The 20,427-nt window shown below is 37.4% G+C and overlaps 1 protein-coding gene across 1 annotated transcript in view; it reads right to left on the bottom strand.

The window, feature by feature from the left end:
• Positions 1–20,427, bottom strand: part of LOC113407438 (DENN domain-containing protein 1B-like) — a 259,016-nt gene that overhangs the window by 49,378 nt on the left and 189,211 nt on the right. Inside the window, exon 13 of the mRNA XM_026655961.1 lies at positions 10,074–10,199. Within this exon, the coding sequence (XP_026511746.1) occupies positions 10,074–10,199 (126 nt within the window). The remainder of the gene's footprint in view (positions 1–10,073; positions 10,200–20,427) is intronic.

Here is a 20,427-nt window from a genome sequence, read left to right on the forward strand (position 1 = left end):
TCTAGCAATTTAACTCACACCACAGTTATTCAAGCCCTTATGTCTTGTATTTTATTGGGTAAAACATTTTGATTAACATAAGATTGCATAAGGAATAACCCTGAAGTACTGTAATTCTAAAAGGATTCTGAAATGCTTTATTATAAAAAGTAGAATGAATTACTAACTATGAATAAAAATATTTATATCAGTTTTCTGATATGAACTACACATTTCTAACAGATTTATTTTTACAAATACTACTGAATAAATTCAGAAACTTTGAGTTTTGGAGGAATGTTTCACTGATATTTAACTAGCACACAGTCCATTAGCCACTTTAGTATTGATCTACAATGTACTTTCAAAGCAAGTTCGATCAAAACCCAGTAGGGATTCTATATTGAAAAGTAGACAGCTAATACTCAGACCAAACAATCTATGCCCATACAAGATATCTGTCCTTTTAACAACAGTTGCTATAGAATTTTTTTGCCCTTTTATGGGTTGCCGCACACAGCAGGAATCAGTTCCTCTAAGCTGCATTCGCATTTTCATTAAGCTATTTACACAGACTCAGATGGAACATTCAAGTTAAACATAAAACATGAAGCTAAACCTATATGATTATATTAAAATCAAAATCAATCTTGGTTAGCAGAGATACTGTTGCTTTCCAAATCTAGTAATATTTAACAACAGCAATAAATACATATTTCAATTATTTCCATGCATAGAAGTAGTTCAGAAATTTCTTATTTGGTTTTCTTTTTCTACCAAAAAGATGCGACACTTGTAGCAGTTGCTCATTATTGTTAATATTAAAGCTTATTTAACATATTTAATACAGTTTTGGTATACAGTAGCTCTATGTTGGTTACATTATGAGAACAAGCGGAACTGTAGTCTCCAACTCTGCATTAACCAAACTCTGAGTCTTTAAAAAACATCTCTACTTTTACGTTAAACCATTGCACTTTGTAACAAGAGAGCATCTAATAGTACCAGGATGAAAATACCACAATTACTGGCATTCTCATGGCATCTTAGTAGATAAAGATCCAGATAGTAACCAAGAACAAAGCAGGACTTTATTGTTGTTTCCATTTGGGATGGTGCCAATAAAATTTACAAATAAATGTCTGAGTTTAAAGTCCTCTATCATCAATGTTATTTACCTAATGCAAAATCTAGATTACCTGGCACTTCCTGGAATCACAACTAAGCCATACATACTGAAGACCCTACAGGCCCAAAGGAGGTTTACCCTGTAAATGAAGTTGTGGCCCTTAATACAATCCTCAAGCTAAAAATCTTACAGGGGGGCTTAGGATCAAGCACAAGAGTCCTGCACCTAATCAAAAGGCCTATTTTTGTATCGGATTTTCTTTCCTCCAAAAGTGCCTTAGCTGCAGCCACTGCCAAACCCAAGCCCAAATTCTAGGAGAAGGGTTAAGGCAAATCAGATCCCATTGCAAGGTACTCCTGCCCTCTAAACGATAACAATCAAATTCTGAAACATAAGCCTAAATAAACCAGAAGCAAATATTTCCCCACAGACAAGTGAACCTGTATGCCATGCTGAAGGTGTAATCAGATAACCTGGCTGCTGATCCTTACAGAATGCCCTGGAAGAAGGCATGGTTCACACATACACTTTGCTGGTTAAGAACTAGGGTATAAGAACGGGGTATAAGAACAGGAATCACCAATCTCAAGCATTAAATATACCCTAATACTAGTCAGCTAATACCTCTTTTCAGGGTATAGAAACTTCTTGCTTAACCAGGTATGCCTATCCCCAGTCTGTGTTCAGAACAGGAAAGGTTGTGTAAGCAAAACAGATTGATTCTGGCAAAAAAAAGAGGGTGAATGTTTGTAATGAATGGGAGTGGAAGTCTATGCTTTTTAAGGACTAAACATCACATCATGAAAATAAGCAAAGGAGAAAAACTGTTTACTAATTTGTTAAAAATATTGGAGGGGAATAAACACTGGTGTGATAAAAGTGTAATTCATCATGATAAAGTAGGGAGGAAAAATAATCTATTTTACATACAATAACAAAACAAATAATCTTCCTTAAAAAAAATCTAATTAAAAAAGAGTTAAGAATATAAACTGGCATGATTTATTTTCTATGCTAAAAAATTCTGGCTTTCCTTCAAAAAGTTAGGCAACAGAAAGCTTAAGTCATACAAAAGAAAAAGATATTGAAGTTACCTCCCCTTTGGGCGGGGGTAGGAGTGGGGGGAGAATAAACCACCTAACATTAAAACAGAAAGGAAACTGACCCAAACAAAACTTTGAGTAATGATAAGGCTCAGACATCATTTGTGAAAAGTGAATTAGAAGAAAGGCTAACAGATTGCTCAATTCCTGAAGACTAGGTGTTACAGTTCTTAAACTATATCTGTGGACTAGTGCTGCCAAGGAGATAATTTGCAACTTTGGAACAAAGTCTTGGCAAAAATCTTGGCAAAAATCGAGACCTGGTCTAATTGGACACCACCCCTATAGGAGTCTTTGGGTCAAATTCAGCAGTGATGTAAACAGTGACATCAATTACATATCCGATGCAAACAGTCTAGTAGTATATGCATTGCATAAAGTAAGTTTCAAGTGCCGTGGAAAATGATTGCAATGTTTACATGGATGGGATACAAGGGCTGTAGCATAAAAACAACATAACAAGAAAGTGTAAAATAAAGGGGAGAGAAAGAATACCAATTTTGCAGACAAACTGAATGACGACATCATTATGCTAATTACACTACTATAACCTTTGCATCTGATGTGTAACTCATATCTAGGTTTACATAACCGCAATATTTGAACCATTATGTAATGTCATGGATTGGTATTCCTAAAGGAATATATTCATAAATTATTTGGAAAAAGGGGTGTATTCATAAATGGTCTGGGAAAAGGGGTGAACAGTGAAATGGAAAAATTTGCAGATGACACAAAATTACTCCAGGTAGTTAAGTCCAAAGCTGTTTGCTAAGAGTTACAAAGGGACCTTACTAAATTGAGTGACTGGACAACAAAATGGCAGATGAAATTCAATGTTGATAAATGCAAAGTAATGCACATAGGAAACAATAATTCCAACTGTACATACTAAATGATGGTGTCTAAATTAGCTGTTAACACTCAAGAAAGCGATCTTGGAATCATTGTGGATAGTTCTCTGAAAATATCCACTCCATGTGCAGCAGCAGTGAAAAAAGCAAACAGAATGTTAGGAACCATAAGGAAAGGGACCGATAAGACAGAAAATATCATAATGCCACTATATAAATCCATGGAACGCCCACACTTTGAATACTGCATGCATTTCTGGTTACCCCATCTCAAAAAAGATATGTTAGAGTTGGAAAAGGTACCGAAAAAGGGCAATAAAAATGATTAGGGGTATGGAACAGCTTCCATATGAGGGGAACTTTAAAAGACTGGGATTGTTCATCTTAGAAAAGAGGTGACTAAGAGAGGATATGATAGAGGTTTATAAAACCATAAATGGTGTAGAGAAAATGAATAGGGAAGCATTATTAACCCCTTCACATAAATACACGAACAAGGGGTCACCCAATTAAATTAATAGGCAGACGGTTTTAAACAAACAAAAGAAAGTACTTCTTCACACAACACACAGTCAACCTGTGAAACTTGTTGCCATGGGCGGCTGTAAAGGCCAGCAGTATAACTGGGTTCAAAAAGGAATTAGATAAATACATGGATGATAGGTCCATCAATGGCTATTACCCAAGATGGTCAGGGATGCAAACCCATGCTCCTAGTGTCCCTAAACCTCCAAATACCAGAAGCTGGGACTGATGACAGGGAATGGATTAATTGAAATTGCCCTGTTCTGTTCATTCCCTCTGAAACATCTGGTACTGGCTACTGCTGGAAGACAGGATACTTGGCTAGATGGACCATTGTTCTTATGATAAATGTTCAAATATTATGGAACCTAATTTGAAAAGGAAGAGTTGAGAATGGAAGGAGGGATTCTGGGTTGCACCTGTACTGAATATAATATAAATTGGGTTTGTGTGTGCACAAGTGACTTAAAACTCACCTTCACAATCCCCCAATCCTAGTAATGTCTCTGGGCAGGGATGGTCTCCTGTGCTAAGCTAAAGCAATATATGGTTATTTCTAGCTTACAACAGTTGCAAACAGCCCAAAGTGCCAAAAATTAACAGCTGAGGATTGGCATGGCACAGGGATATCCCAGCCACCTCCTTTTCTTCTTACGGTGGCTGTTCTCATGGCAGCAAAAAGGGGGAGTGGCTTAACTTCCCCTACATCAGCTCTATACCAGTAGAGATTCACCCTTAATTCCTGATGGGCCAGTTAAGTAAGTTTTGTGGCCAAATTCCTCTGGCATAGAGAATCTGACTCAAATCTTGCTTGTGCAGGAGTTGTGTACACAGGGCCGGCTCTAGGATTTTTGCCGCCCAAAGCAAAAACAATTTTGGCCACCCCCCCCCCCCGGTTTTTAATTACCCCACCCCCGGCCCCGCCTCAACTCCGCCCCTTCCCCAAATCCCCAGCCCTGCCTCTTCCCCCCAGGCTCTCAAGCCTAGGAGGGGGGAGGGAGGGGGAGAAGAGGCGCCCGCGCCCCGGCCACTTGGCGCCTCCCCCTCCCTCCCGGGCCTTCAAACCTGGGAGGGAGGGGGAGATCCCGAGCGGCCGCTGCTCCCCCTCCCTCTCAAGCCTGGGAGGGAGGGCGAGTAGCGGCGCACGAGTGGCAGCGGAGGTGAGCTAGGGTGGCCGGGGCACATTTTTAGGGGCGGCATTCTGGCGCCGGCCATGCCGCCCCTAAAAATGTGCTGCCCCAAGCACCAGCTTGTTTTGCTGGTGCCTAGAGCCGGCCCTGTGTGTACAAACTCATCATTATTCAGTGAGCCAATAAAGAGGTTTAGTTTTGATTTCATTTCCCATTTTATAGCCATTTACCAAATAATAGGGAAGAAATAAAGAGAAATTAAGAACAGAATCAATTATCTTATTTTCTCTTCCTCCACTTCATTGGAAATATTGGAAACACAATAAAATGGTAAATATGGGGAAGTGGAACTTTTACAATTGTAGGGTTACACATAGAAAGAAACAGACAGAGAGAGTCTGTCTGTCTGTCTTTTTACAATTACTGAAATTACCAACGTTTGGAAGCAGTATCAACTTGATTGTTTTATATTAGTTTGTTGTAGTACTGTATTAAGTGAGAGCAATCGATTATTATTGCTTTTACAGGGGAATAACACCAAACTAAACTTTTATGAGCAAGACTGTATTTCTTACTATTATTCTTTACAAATGATATGAACTGTCACCTTTATAGATGTCCTGCCTTTAATGGGATAGTCCCAAGTTTTCATATGATGTGCTGGTGTCCCAGAACTTCTTTCCGTATTCCACTTTTCCATTTCATCAATCATATTTTTTAATACACCTCTACCTCGATATAACGCTGTCCTCGGGAGCCAAAATATCTTACCGCGTTATAGGTGAAACTGCGTTATATCGAACTTGCTTTGATCCGCTGGAGTGCGCAGCCCCGCCCCCCCAGAGCGCTGCTTTACCGCGTTATATCAGAATTTGTGTTATATCGGGTCACGTTATATCGGGGTAGAGGTGTATGTATGTTCAAGACATACTGTTATGCTGAGGAAAATTTGTTCTGTGTTTACTAGAAACAAACAGTCCCATGAAATAAGTGTTTACTGTGAAGAACAGTGTTTGGAGTTAACGGGAAAGTTGAATGAGCGCAAACACTAACAAAGCTGTTCTTTTACCCAAAGTGAATATTTCATGTTTCAAGTTAAACTCATTCAATGCATTAGGGTACTGGAAAAAAATCCACCAAACTGAAAAATATGCTTTTGAGTCAAAAGCAGGGCCGGCTCCAGGGTTTTGGCAGCCCCAAGCAGGCAAAAAAAAAGCCGCGATCACGATCTGCGGCGGCAATTCGGCAGAAGGTCCTTCGCTCCGAGCGGGAGTGAGGGTCCGTCCGCTGAATTGCTGCCGAATAGCTGGATCTGCCGCCCCTCTCCGGAGGGACCGCCCCAAGCACCTGCTTGCCAAGCTGGTGCCTGGAGCCAGCCCTGGTCAAAAGCAAACAGTAGTAACCCCAACATACAATTAAAAAAGTGTACTTTTGTATGGCTGTTTTGTGACCATAAAAATGGTGCCACAAAAGCAGTCCAGGTTTTGATTCTGAAAATATGGTCAACTTATTTATATCATTATAATTATTTTAAAATTATAGAGTGAATCTTCTCATTTGAGTATATCCCTTTAAAATGCCAATGTGAAACATTATATGAAGCCCAATATGAAAGTAGATACAGTCTGTGACTCTTATTTGAGTTTTCATACTGCACCCATCACTATGGTTTCTGGCATGAGAGAGAGTAAATTCTCTATACCCATTCAGTACAGGACACATCTCTTCTGAGAATACTCCCAAATGGTGCCAATTAACTGTGATGAGGTTTTTTTGTGATATAGATCCACATCCACTAGGTACTGAACTGAAACCAACTCATTTCATGTAGGTCTTTGATCAGTCATTAGACAACAACTCTCAGTAACTATTAACCTGGACAAAGTTCAAACTGGTAACCCAGAGATAAAACTGTAACAGCACACTAAGAATCCTGTAAATCAGAAGTCTAAAGAAATAATATATGAATTTCATAAACAAATATTGTGTACTACATTTCTATTTTATATAGCAATTTAGAAGAGTTCAGATTTATCTCCAAGGAAAAATAGCTTCTGGGCATGGTGGAACCTATATTAGTTAAAACAATATGAAAAGCAATTGACATTGAATATTATCACTTGAAATAATGTTAAGTTTTAAATATACTAGCTATTTCTTTTCTTAAGTTATATTTTCCATTTTTGACTGGTATCTTCCAATCTAAGACAGGCTGACAATGGCCAGCAGGCTGAGAAATTCCAAAATGGTGCCCTAATTAGACCCTTTCCCATAGTGAGTCCACATATAAATTTCTCTTATATATGACCGCTGGAGTAAAAAAAAAAAGGAGGGGAGGCAGAGGGAGGGCAAAAGCAAATAATCCTGAAAGGAGGAGCTACATAGGTTATTATTAAAAAATATTTGCCAACTTGTATTACAATTTCATATTATTATCAGTACAATGGAAAACATGGGTTTCTCAAATCGGAATGGAGCAATTGATGAAAAATGGTGACTTTTTAATATTACCCAAGTAAAAAGAAAAGAAGTTGTTAAAAGGGAAGTTGAGCTGAACAAGGAGACCTCGTGCAGCACCTTGAAGATAGTTATAGATGAACTCCAGCAGACTTACTGAACCAAAAAGGACCTGTTCCTTGGTCATTTCCAGATCAAACATCAGGTCAGAATGTAAGGAGAGTCTGCTCTACCTCAACAACACTTTCTTGTTCACATATATTAGATGTAGATTAAGACACTGAAATTAACTTGTTTGTGCACCAACAGTCAATGCAAACTGCAGAGAATCAACACTGAAGGCTCCCTCATTCTTATAGCAATGAGCAGATGGGCAACCCCATTCTGCAACGGCTGCAGCTTCCAAATCAATTTCATATAGATCTCATTTGGAACAAATTACAACAGTCTATTATGGAGACAGCAAAAGTAAGAATAACTGTGAAGGTCTGTAATGGGGAGAACTTCCAGGGAAAGAAGAAGATTGGGTGTCTGAAATGCACTCATAAGTCGAGTCCTGCACTGGATTCTACAGATCTTGAAATTTTGCATAGCCATTTTGGATACTATTGCAACATGGACTTTCGGGTCAAATAGCAATTATTTTAAATCTAAAATTCTGTAGTTGCTATAGGCCACCAACGTACAAAAAATAGCACATTCACACATTCCTTAAAATTGCTTATCTCAGTTGCTTATCCCTGATACACCATTTCAATCTTATATGGGTCAACTTAGTTAGTTGTCTTTCATCTAAAGAAAAACGCCTGCCAGTCAGAATACAGTGTAGTTGTAGTTATGTTAGTCCCAGGATAGTAGAGAGACAAGATGAGTGAGGTAATATCTTTTAGTGGACCAACATCTGTTGGTGAGAGAGCTTTCAAGCCACACAGCAGACCTGAAGAAGAGCTCTGTGTGGCTTGAAAGCTTGTCTCTCTCACCAACAGAATTTGGTCCAATAAAAGATATTCCCTCATTTGCCTTGTCTCTGCCAGTCAGAATGATAGTGAGGGATCAGTACGAAAAAGGTCAACAGTAAACAAGGCAGCCTGTAAAAGAGAGTCTTGGGCAACAAGAAGGCACCCATTACTACTTTCTGATAAACCTCTACCCCGATATAACGCGACCTGATATAACAGGAATTCTGATATAATGTGGTAAAGCAGTGCTCGGGGGGGGGCTGCGCACTCCGGTGGATCAAAGCAAGTTTGATATAACGCGGTTTCACCTATAATGCGGTAAGATTTTTTGGCTCCCGAGGACAGCGTTATATCGAGGTAGAGGTGTATCTCTCATCCCAGAATGAGTGTAATTAGAGATCACAAACAATTCTGCCAATTACTATCAGGAACCACAGCCTACCCACTTACATCTAGTGATCATCTGAATCACAGGTTGACAGATTTCAAATGACAGATCCCTCATGTCTATCATAAGATCACCAACAATTCTGTTAACTAGAGCTGAATCCAGGACATCAGGCAGTCAGAATTTAAACAAAAGTGTCAGAAATATCAGATCATGATATACTGGAGTTACCAAACCAACATAATCTCACTATCCTTCCCCAAACGGAGATTAGAGACCACTCAGTAGTTTGCAAATAAGTCAGTGTTAGAGGAAAGTATTTTAAGTAGGCTGCTTCTCTGAACATCTATTTGCAGCTGTGAAAGTGCCACCTTTTGATAGGCATTAACCACATCTGTCAGCAATAGGCTCAGCATTACTCCACTAGCATTAACAAAACAGAAAAGACAAAGATCCATGCTAGCTCCAGTCTACAAAGCACCAACTGAACCTCAGAAACACACATATTCTGAAATTTTGCTAAGACAGACCGGGCTTTCATCCCTTCCTGCCCTATTACTGATATCAAAGTAGGAATGTCACAGGTCATGAGCATGCTGGATTCACCAAACAGCCTGTCAGTGATCAGGGCATGGGCGGTTGTACCGAGTGGTTAGAGCAGGAGTCAGGCTCAGTGCTTAGAGCAGGAGTTGGTAGTCAGGAATTGGAGCCCGGTGTCAAAGACAGAATCAGAGACCTGATGCCAGAGAAGAGAGTCAGAAATCAGGAACTGAAGCCAAGAATCAGGAGCAGGTTATCTGAAGTGAGGCAAGGCAAGCACAAAGCTGGGACTATTGGCAGGCACAGGCGCTAACACAGCCAATGGCAAATATTTTGAGCAACTGTTGAAGGGCTTCTGCAGCAGGGCTTAAAGAGCTGGTCTGCTGCCTCTTCTAACCAATCAGTCAGTGTAGCCAATCAGGCAGTCTACTACAGGCCAGCTGTGGTCGTTAGGTTGCTTGGAGACTGGCTCTGCTGCAGGCCCTGCTTCCTGACACAGCCAAACCAAAAACAGTTCCACTAGATGATTCCAAACCTTTGCTAGGAGGTAGTAAAAGATTCTTGGCTTCCACCACATCCCACTTTTGGGGGATTCTAAGTAGAGAAAATGACCAACCTCCAAATTAGTCAGTCCCTTCCCCAACCTTGTCAGTTCCTGCAGTCCATCACTAATCCTAAGTGAGCCATACAAGTAGTTTCTTTATTAGAGCTCCATTTTTAGTTTCTATGACTGAGACAAAGGGAAAGTAGTTTTCTGGTGGGCAAGTACCTACTGGAAGTAAAACACAGATTGTTCAGATGCTCAAGGTTCAAAAGTCAAAGAAGCACGTGTACCCAACTTCTAGAATACCAGCTTATTACCAAGTTTAAGATAACGTTTAGGGCATTTTGTTTTTTGAAACCCTTAAGATTGTGATAAGACTTTAGTACTTTTCTTGCAGACAGTAAAATAATGAGTTTCTGTTCTTATGAATAAAAGAAAACAAATTAAAATAATAAAAAGCCTTACAGGTTTGTATCTTAGTGCATCTCTGTAGGATCCAAACAATGCTGCCTGTGTCCTAAGGAAGGCCCTAGCTACTCCATCACCCGTAGCTGTAGACTGCTTCTTCAGTTTATTTTTCAAGGCTGAGACCTGCATGACAGAGAGGAACAGTTAAATTAACACCTCAGAAATTGGTACAGCAAGGTATGAACCCAATCAGCAGGCAAACCACAGTGTCTACAGGTCAGCCAAAAATTCATCCTCCTCCTTGATAGCTTATCTTTTTAACTGCAAAGAGCACCTGCTGGTCTGTTAATTGAAACGAAAGCGGGGGATGATGGTAAAGTGCTAATGTAAATTGGTTTATGCTCTCTTTTTTTTCCCAAGGCCTCTTGACATAAATAAGCTTTAATTATTTTACAGTAAACTGCTTGTGAGCCACTTTTCTGCAGATTTTTTGCAATCATAACATGTGTCTGCTTGTCTGAGATGAAGCCAGTTGGGCATCTTTCATTTATGCTGTGGAGGGTTATTTTTAAGGGCACTTAAAGCTCACTTACCACTCAAGTTTAGATTTTTTGTTGGCCAACTTATTAGCATGCATCATTTTTCATGCATCCTGGGAGCAGTTGCCACTATTGTTTGCTTGTTGGGGAAAACCCGTATAAATTCAATAGTGCAGTGTCTTTAGAATTGTCCTAAGGAATAAAACAGCTGAATGGGGTGGAGGGGGGGTGAAAGGGATGGAAAAGGGAGGGGATAACACCCTTTTATTAGTGATGAGGCACCTGCATTAAGAAAAAAACATTAATTCCAGCATCTGATTTCTGAAGATCTACCCTGTTTTATGTGGTAAACAAGTTCTGATGGTACAACTCTGGAAGGCATGAGTAATGTTAGATTAAAAGGCCATTCTTTTGTTAAGGAAGATCAGGAAGATCATATATTTTGGAATTATTCTGATATTCCTAAAAACAAGAAAGATGTGTGAATGTAGTTAATAAGAACAGTTCTTCCATCCTTGTTTTAAGATGCCAAATACCAGACAGTTGGAGGAAAAAAATCAATTCCAATTATTACGAAGATGTATTTCCATATTAATTTTTATTGCAAAGTGCCTTGCAAAACAATACATAAGTTATCAGATACTGTCCAAAGCATTATTTATTTTAAGTCGGGTTACTCTTTAAACAGAACATTTAGGCTACCCTTATAAGCACAAAGTATCACCAAAACAGGTTTCATTCTTTTATAAATGTATGCAAGAATGAATATCTTTTTGTTTCTTTATGCAAGCAGTCATGGCTGTTCTTGTAGATGATGATTGTAATTGAAGTGTCAACCTAATTAACAACTAAACTTTGAATAATGCTAATGAGAACTGAACATGGCATCAGAGAAAAGACCAGCTCTACAGGTGATAAACCTTCACAGTAGTGACATTTTCCACTGTAAAGTCACAGTTACTGTGATCTGATCAAAGAGAGAGACCCCCATTGGGTCCAATTATAACTATAGTTTTGAAAAAAAATTATTGAGTTATGATGTTCATAATCTATGCAGAAAGGCCTTTACAGTATAGGTCTTCTCCCCATAGCTGTGATCTTTTCAATTTATATCCAAGCTCCATAGATCCAGATAAAAGTTTAGAGTCTGATTCGGTTAGCCCATGGAGAGCACACACCAATGCTCATTTAAGTTTTTTTACTTACACCTCAAAAGAAAAAAAAAAAAAAGTACAATTCACAGTACAAGAAACAGTTACACAGTTCAAGGTTGCAAAAATAAATGCTTGTCATTTCACTTTCTTTGTTCTGTAGTTTATGATTATTTTGAAAGTTATTAAAATTGAAGCTTATTTAATTCAAGGGGAAAAACATTCATAAGTTCTTTTAAAAGGAGAGATGTGTCAGCAATTACAGTTATATTTCACTAATGTTGAAATAAGAGAGCAAGGGTCAGTGTAAAGAAACCTGGTTTGTCAAAAATGAAAACCAGATTTCCACTTTTTTTAATCCAGTAGAATATTTCCTAAATGCAAGAGACAGAAGTTTCCCCCCTTTCCTCCTTAAAAAAATAATTTGCATTCATGTAAATTATATATTATAAATAGGGCTGTGAAAAAAAAATTGTGAAAAAATGTTCATGTGATTCCAAGCCATCTTTGGACAGCAAAATTTTGCATACTGCAATTTAATTTTTTTCTATAATGTCATGTCTTGTACATTTTCATATGAAAGCTGATCTTCATCAAATTGAAATTTCACTCTTTAAAACAGAGTATTTTGTTAAAAAAATTAGACCAATCTTAGGGGTTCATTTTTTGAGCAAAAGCAATAACAGAAAATAAACAAACAATAAAAATCTGGCAGGTTTTCACAAAATGGAAACAAATTACAAAAAGCTCAGACATTTTGAAATGTAATTGAAAATATTTCTCACCTCCCAAATAATGAATCAGGAGACTTTAGTTTCCAACACAATTATGTCAACTGAATTAATTGGTTTATGGTAAAAATTGTTATTGAGATAGGGCCTTTTTAAAGAATGCATGCTATTACATACTGGTGAGAAACGTGTAATTTACCTTAATTGAAATCAATGGAACTATGCATGGTTTTAAGCTATGCAGGTGCTAAAGTGTTTTACTGGATAAGTGCCAGAATGCTGAGCACCTTTCAGGCTCAAGCTGCCATATACCAGAACCAGGACTGTTTAGTGCTGGCAGTGCACTTGACAACCAGAGGAAATAAGACCTCAAGCCTACTCCCTTATACATCAGCCTGCAAAGAAAGGTCAACAAAGGAGGACCTTATGCTGCACCCATCTGAAATGGTGTTGCAGCTCCCCTTCTGTCACATATCCCCCTCATCTCTCTGAGGCACTCTGGGTGGTGAGCCAGAATCCCTTTGTGGACTGCCACTTAGGCAACTCCTTCCTCATCCCAATGTAAGATCCAGCTATCCAAACTACAGGACAACCTTTAATGTTGTTCTAACGTAGCTTCTGATGGACTGATACTTATTTTTTGCCCAGAGTCCTAAAGAAGTGTTGCTACAAGAAACAATTGAGTCAAATGAAACAAACAGCACCTGACACAGATGCCTACCTCACTGATAAAAAAGGGATAAACCACACTCTGTTGATGCATCACCAGCTTCACCACAAGGTTAACCAAGTAATAAATATATCTTAAATATGATTATTACTTCTGCAGTGCCACAGCTGTGCTCTACAGACATTTAAAAATAACAGGCCACTCCCGTGAAGAGCTTACTATCTAAGGCCCCCATCTTGCAAACATAGTATAGTTACATGCATAAGCACTTGCATGATCAAGCTCCAAGTTTAAAGATCACTAATGATTAAATTAAGCAACGGAAGTGTCAGAAGAAGGGAGGGCATGGATTATTAAAAAAAAGCTGTTGCTTTGGCATGACATACATGGATCTTGATGGCTCTCTGTATTTTTTTTTTTGTATGGATGGATTGGACAGCTAGGGATTACCAATATATGTTGATGATTCCCCCACCCAACTATCTGTGTAAGCAAGGACACAACACATAGTCAGCAATGACAGACTGAAGAGCAGGGGAAGGTACATTTTCTGTTGAAAGGAGAAGAGACAATGTTGCAGTGAGCACAGGAAAAGGAGTTGGATGGGAGATAAGGCAATTTGTGGGAAGAGAGGGTGTGTAATGGTAGAGGTGAGGGAGGAGAGTGGATGTAAGGATAAAATAAAGCTTGGTGAGGGAGGGACCAGCCTATATGTTCAGTCAATAAGATAAGCAATCAATATGGTCAAAACCTTGTGTGATAAGAAGTAAGCTAGTAAGCTATACCCGGGGGAGAACTTCACCATCTCATGGGTCTATCTGGTATAAATAAGAGCAGCAGAAAGCAGAGAACCACCACCACTGCAGCAACCACAGGGTGTGTCAGCATAAAGGCAAAGGTACTCCCCTATAAAATATGGTAAGAATTCTACATACTCCAAGATACACTGCACTATAGCAGTAAGAGTCATGTTAACAGCTCCCATACAGACTGCTAATGAAGGCAAATCTATCCTCCAAAAGATTATTTTGTAGTTCAAGGGAAGCTCCCTCAAGCTCCCACCTTCCCCAGGAACAGGCAAGGGGTAGCTCCACCAGATCACAATGGACTTTCCACTCTTGGCAATTATGGTTTGCCAGTGGTCCAGGTCTCTCTCACAGACCATATGCAGTGGCAAGAGCTTCTTTAGCAGTGTCCCGACAAGAACTGTGTCACTGGAGTGGTATCGGCACAGTGTTCTCCAAAAAGAGCCTAGCTAAAGAAAGCGGTGGTTAAAACAAAGGAGAAGCTTGAAAATAAACCAGTCTGAACTAGGATAAATCAGTACTTGTGGAGTGATTCAAGTGTGAACAGAGGAGGGAATAGGTGCTGTGAAGTGCTCCTGAATGGATTAATTTCAATTACTTGGCTGTGGGGTGGAATCTTTGAGCATGTTAACAGGGAAAGGTGGAAAAATAATTTGCTAGAGGTGGTAAGCCAAAGAGGGGAAACGTGAGTCACCTGGGGTGACATGATAGTGGCAATATTATTAACACAAATGCATAAAACAAAAGACTAACAAATTTCAAATGTATGTTTACACAATATCAGTAACAAAACCAAACATGTTATAAGGTTGAAAGTGAATTGTTATGTAGCTTGTATGGCAGTTGGTGCTCAGGAAGTCACAAAAGCTAAAACTGGAATCAAGCAATTCACAGGAGGCAGGAATAACAGTCAAGTTTGCTTCCAGGAGACACTAGTGATCCATTAGGGCAGTCAGAGATGGGGTTCTTAAACTGCACTGAAAGCAAAATGTTTATCTTTATCTTGCCCTGACCATTCTTGGATCCTCTTGGGAAGGTCACTTCACTGACTGTTAAACACTAGCAAGCAAGGGTAAAGCAGAGATGTGGAAAAGTTGGAACTAATAGGATATCATCAAGGGACTGTCGGGGTTTGTGGGGGGGTTTTTTGTTTGGTTTTTTTTTTGGTTGGTTGGTGCTTTTTACCACATGCTGGGACAATCTGAAACGTAAAATCTAGACATATTAAAGAGGTAAGCAAAGAATGTGTCACAACTTTGGAAATATTCACTGTATTTCCCTGAAGATTTTAAACTTTCAAAAATGCAACTCAATCAGGTCAAACTGTAATTAATTTAAACACATGTGACTTGTACCTTGATTGCTTGACATAATATGTCAATGAAACACTGTAAAGGTGATTGAAGGCCAAAATTCACCCTTCATAAGAAGAATAAATAAAAATATTTTATGATCAATATATTCACATATTTATATTTAATATTCCAATGAAAACATTTGGGGGGGATTTTTAATTGAAACATTCCCCTGGGGTTCTTGAAACCCACATACTCTGTGCTTGTAGTGCACAAAGGCAAAAAAGTAAAGATGACAAGAAACTGACTAGAAATAAAAGTGAAACTGATTACTTTCTTTTTATTGCCCACGTAGAAAGAAATATAAAAACAGAATGAATGATGCAAAATAAATTCATAAAATTATTTCAGTTTTCATCATTTAAATTCTTAACAACATAGTTTAAAATGCTTATTTTTAACCTCACTGTGGACCCAGTCCTGCAGCCCAAATTTACGCAAGTTTTCACAAGTTTACTTTAGAGAATTTACAACCAAACTTTAAAAGAATACTGGATCCAGTCCTGTAATCTGTAAAATTCCAATCCTGCAGGCCCAATTCACGCAAGTGGTCTTTCTGAAATCAGTGGGACTACTCACCTACTCACCTTGATCCTGCAAACACTTATACATGCGCATAGTCTCTACTCATGGTAACTAAGTAAAGCAAGTGCTCAAATGTTTACAGAATCAAAGTTGGGTGAGTAGTCCCATTGATTTCAGAAACCACCTGCATGAATTTGGCCTGCAGGATTAGAGCTTCACAGACTGTCGGACTGGATCCAGTATTCCCTTAAAGTTTGGTTGTAAATTCTCTAAAATAAACTTGTCACAGGCCTCTTGACACAAATCACATGTTTGTTTGTCTACAAACCTAAGCACAAGGTACTCAAATCTCCCAGATGGATATTCAAGATAGTATTCCAATATGAGTGGGAGTTGCTTATGTTTCAATCAGCATTCCTATTAAATCAGGCCACTAAGAATAAGACAAGTCACAAACCGTGAGAAAGTGGACTGGCTAAAGAACAGAAATGGAGGGCAGTTTAAAACAAATTTACTTAAACAAAAGGTAACCTCAGAATATGTAGATCATTATTTTAATGAAAAGAGTTTCTCTATTCACAGACTTTGGACATCTCAGCCCTTCAGCATTTTACACTAAATATCCATTTATTTTTAAACAATGATGGGTATCTGCTTAAATGTACTATTTCCAAAATCAAATAGGGTTCAAAGAATGCTGTCATTTTAAACCTAATATTCTAAATTCTAAACTTATACCAAGGTTCACTGTGATGCCGAATGATTGTAAAAATCTCTGCACATAAGCAGTTGGCTCTCACAATATTGCCTACTTTGCTAGCCATTCTGGATTTCTAATGGATTAATAATTATTTTTATAATATATTTTCCTACTGACACTTCATAAGTAAAAAAATGTAAATATTATGACTAATGCAATCAGTTTCACAGTTAGGAACTAATCACAATTTATTTTACAACAGCACTAACTGTTGTACTTTGAGGAACAACACTCACAGGAACTACTATTCAAAGCAAATATTCAGTTTTCTGAATAAATTAGAGTCTACTTATCAAATATGGAGTGGATTTACGGTGTTGAAACTGGTTTACTTTACTATCTAAAATGTATTTCTTGATGAAAAGGACACATAGGTATTGTTCTGCATTCTAGTGTCTAAATGCTATACAGACCATCTCTCTTTCAGTTGCTCTATGGTTTTTTAGTACTTGGCACCATTATTTAACAAAATGCAGAAAATATTAAAGAAATCATAATTTTCCACAAATCATATAAATATTTCTCAAAGCATTGACACACAGCAAGACAAGCAGAGGGCCCAATCCTGAGGTCAATGGAACTGCTCATGGTATTAAACACAGGACATCAATCTTGCAAGTTTTTATGAAAAATGCTTAGCTTTAAGTACATGAGTAGTCCCACTGACAAAGTTAAGCATGTGTGCAAGTCACTGCTGGATTGGGCACAGCATTTATAATTTTGAGATGCTTGTAGTCTCAACCATCACTGAAAACTTATAATATAAGGCCTTACAAGAAGAAAAAATGGTGGACTATTGTATTAGAAGAAAATTTACTCTTACTGAAATAGCTGCTTATTTTGCTTTTCTTTAAAGAAATGAGACAAATCTATAGTGAAATGATGAAATCTAAAAACAAGTGTTCTTGTCAGAAGACAGGAAGAAGGCTTTTTCCCCCCTTAAGGAAAACAAAGGATTCCTGAAAGTCTTGCATTGATTTATTTTTCCAATTTTAAATACCTTAGGAATAGCGGAACTGCTACTGGCATGGTAGTATTTCTAACAGTCAATAAATCTAGAATATTATGTGTGAATATTGGAATGAAGCCATTAAGAAGATTACAGCATGCAACGCAGCAGAGGGTCCACATGAAAAAAGGACTGGTAATTCAGGACAACTGTGACCACTGACCTTTGAACAGTCAAGACCACTGGTCAATCTGACAAAATAATAGAGTTCACATGCACAGAAAGTTATCTAGCATGTAAGTATAATTTAAATGCTTAAGAGACTGATTTTAAAAGGTCCTTTAAATCTCAGTTAATTATAATGTATTAGACATAATATCAAATAGTAATTTTTTCAGATTTCATATTATATTTTTAAAGAAATTCATTCACAATAAAAGAAATATTAACATTTTAATAGACATATTACTAGACTTTGCTAAACTGTTATATGCCTCACCACTGAAAACATATTATCTTCAGGCTTATTGATTAAGAAAGCTGTTATCCAATTTCCTTTTAGACACAAGAGACAGTTTTAGAATATCCTTTGAAAATGTTAAATTTATTATGGTGGCTTGTTAATTTGTCTGAAATCAGTTTTTGGAGGGGGATGGCAAACTTAAAGCTGCCTTTATCCTTTCAGCAGTTTGTTCTGGTTTAACACTCTTAATTGCTATTCCTGATTATATATTTTTTCATCAAAAGGTTTATTACCCTTGTCTATACATTTGTGGACTTTATTTATATGTATTTATATGTTTTACATCTGCAAATATATGCTGTAATCTTTTCAATTTGATCTATCATTTTTGTTCTATATTGTTTATAATATACTTGAAATATTTATATCCATATATTAGCAGTTGTAATTGTAATTTCTCTTACGAATGAAAGACAGTTTGCTCTCCCCAGTCATGTTATATGCCAAAATCTGTATACTGTCTGTACCCTTTGTTTAGGATTTTTCACCCACGTTTGTATGTGTTTTTAATTAACAAATTAGTTCCACAAGGAAAACTGTTTCACTGCTCAAGTCAAAAAGAGATGGGGAGACTCAAACGAAATATAAAGTAACCTACTAAAACTTGTTTCATCCAGAAAAATATGTTCCAATAAAATCTGGCAAGTGAGACATCTATAAAAACACAGTTTCCCTGTTTTGTTCCATACTGTATATGGAATGTTGTATTTTATAAAAAGTCCATTGTGCACTCTATGTGCCTGGGTAACCCTTATTAACATTAATAGGACTTACATGCATACATCCTGGGGGACAACATACCTCTAAAAGTATGGGAGTTTGTATTCACTAATTTTATTTTAATCCAGCCTGCCTAATCAGAGTATTTTGATAAGCATGTTTAAAAACAAACAGATTTCCTTCCAATGTGTGCACTCTTTTTTACTATTTGAAATCACTGTCACTTACAGTACTGGTATATAACAGAAGATAACGCTTAATTCTGAATTTCACATCTAACTATCATGTGACAAAGGATATATACTTTATGGCATACATTCTAACCTCAACAAAATAACATTTTTCACTTAATGCAAAATCAGCCAGAATTATTGACACAACAATGAGTGACTGTTAGTTTTTGACTTAACTTGTTATTCTTATGCAAAATACAATATATTTAAAATCACTGACAAATATACCACAATCAGATTAAATATAAACAATATCAAATTCTTTTATTAGAGCTTGGAGATTTCAGTATTTGACACTTTATCTGGTCAAACTATGCCTTCATTATCTCAAAAAAGTTAAGAATGTAATAATATTAAAATAAACTGTCTAGGACAATTAATGTAAGCATCAGGATTTTGCTTTCTGTTATATATGTACTCAGACAAATTACCATTGAGATAAAGATAGGGCTTATCAGTCACTGTAGTGCCTTAGTTTGGTTAAAATACAGAGTTTAAAAAAGACTGCAATTTTGGAAACAGGCTACTATTTGATTTCACTCCTTTCTATAAAATACTTTTTGTTGACACACATTTAAAATAGCATACTACTATTATATCTTGAATATCTAAAACTCGAAATACACACATTGGTATCAAAAGGGTATCCTTTCAGCACTATATTAAGGAAAAGCAAGGTAAGTGTAATGCATTTTTGAGAGTATTTAACATGAAATTCAGAATATGTTCCATTATAAGCAGCAGGGGGAAAAAATCTGTGCAAGATCAAAGTCCAGAAAGAACTGGCACTTAATTTATCATCCTTTACAGACAAAAGACAGTTTTCGTCATTTCAAAAGGATCAGATGTCTTTTATGACAAACTGGGTTAGCAGTTTAATTTACAAATAGAATTCTAAGTAAGCAGTCTTTGCTCTGCCAAAGCAAATGACAAACAGTGTAGGTTTTCATTCATGCGACCCTCAGCAGGATAGAAGAGATTAAAATAAAACTGAAATAATTTAGAGAAAACAAATAAATGTTTCAGAAAGTTGAAGATGATCAAAGCCTGAATTTTTTGACCCCAACTGTACAAGCATTTCTTATTATATTGACCAGTGCCATCAGATCATTAATTAAAAGGAAAAGCGCTGGCAGGTGGCAGGGAAGCAGAAGCCGATAATTGGCCCCCTTCTTCTTTTTGCCTTCAAAAACTCCCTCGTTCTTTTGCAAGACATGCCACTAGGCAGACAGAAATGCCTACTTTGTAATATAATGATTAAGATGAGATGAAGAGACTCTTGCGTTTAAAGCAGCAATGCCTAATGAATGCAGCTAGCTTTATAATTATGATCCTGCTTTTACAATAAGGAATATGATGTTCCATTCAACATCTCCTCAACTGTCAAAAAAAGTAAAAATCTTAAATATGGGGCCACAGCTGGTACTTTTCCCCCTTATTCCTTTTATT

Source organism: Terrapene carolina, unplaced genomic scaffold (genome assembly GCF_002925995.2).
Source record: "Terrapene carolina triunguis isolate 2854851 unplaced genomic scaffold, T_m_triunguis-2.0 Scaffold211, whole genome shotgun sequence".
Taxonomy (NCBI): Eukaryota; Metazoa; Chordata; order Testudines; family Emydidae; genus Terrapene; species Terrapene triunguis.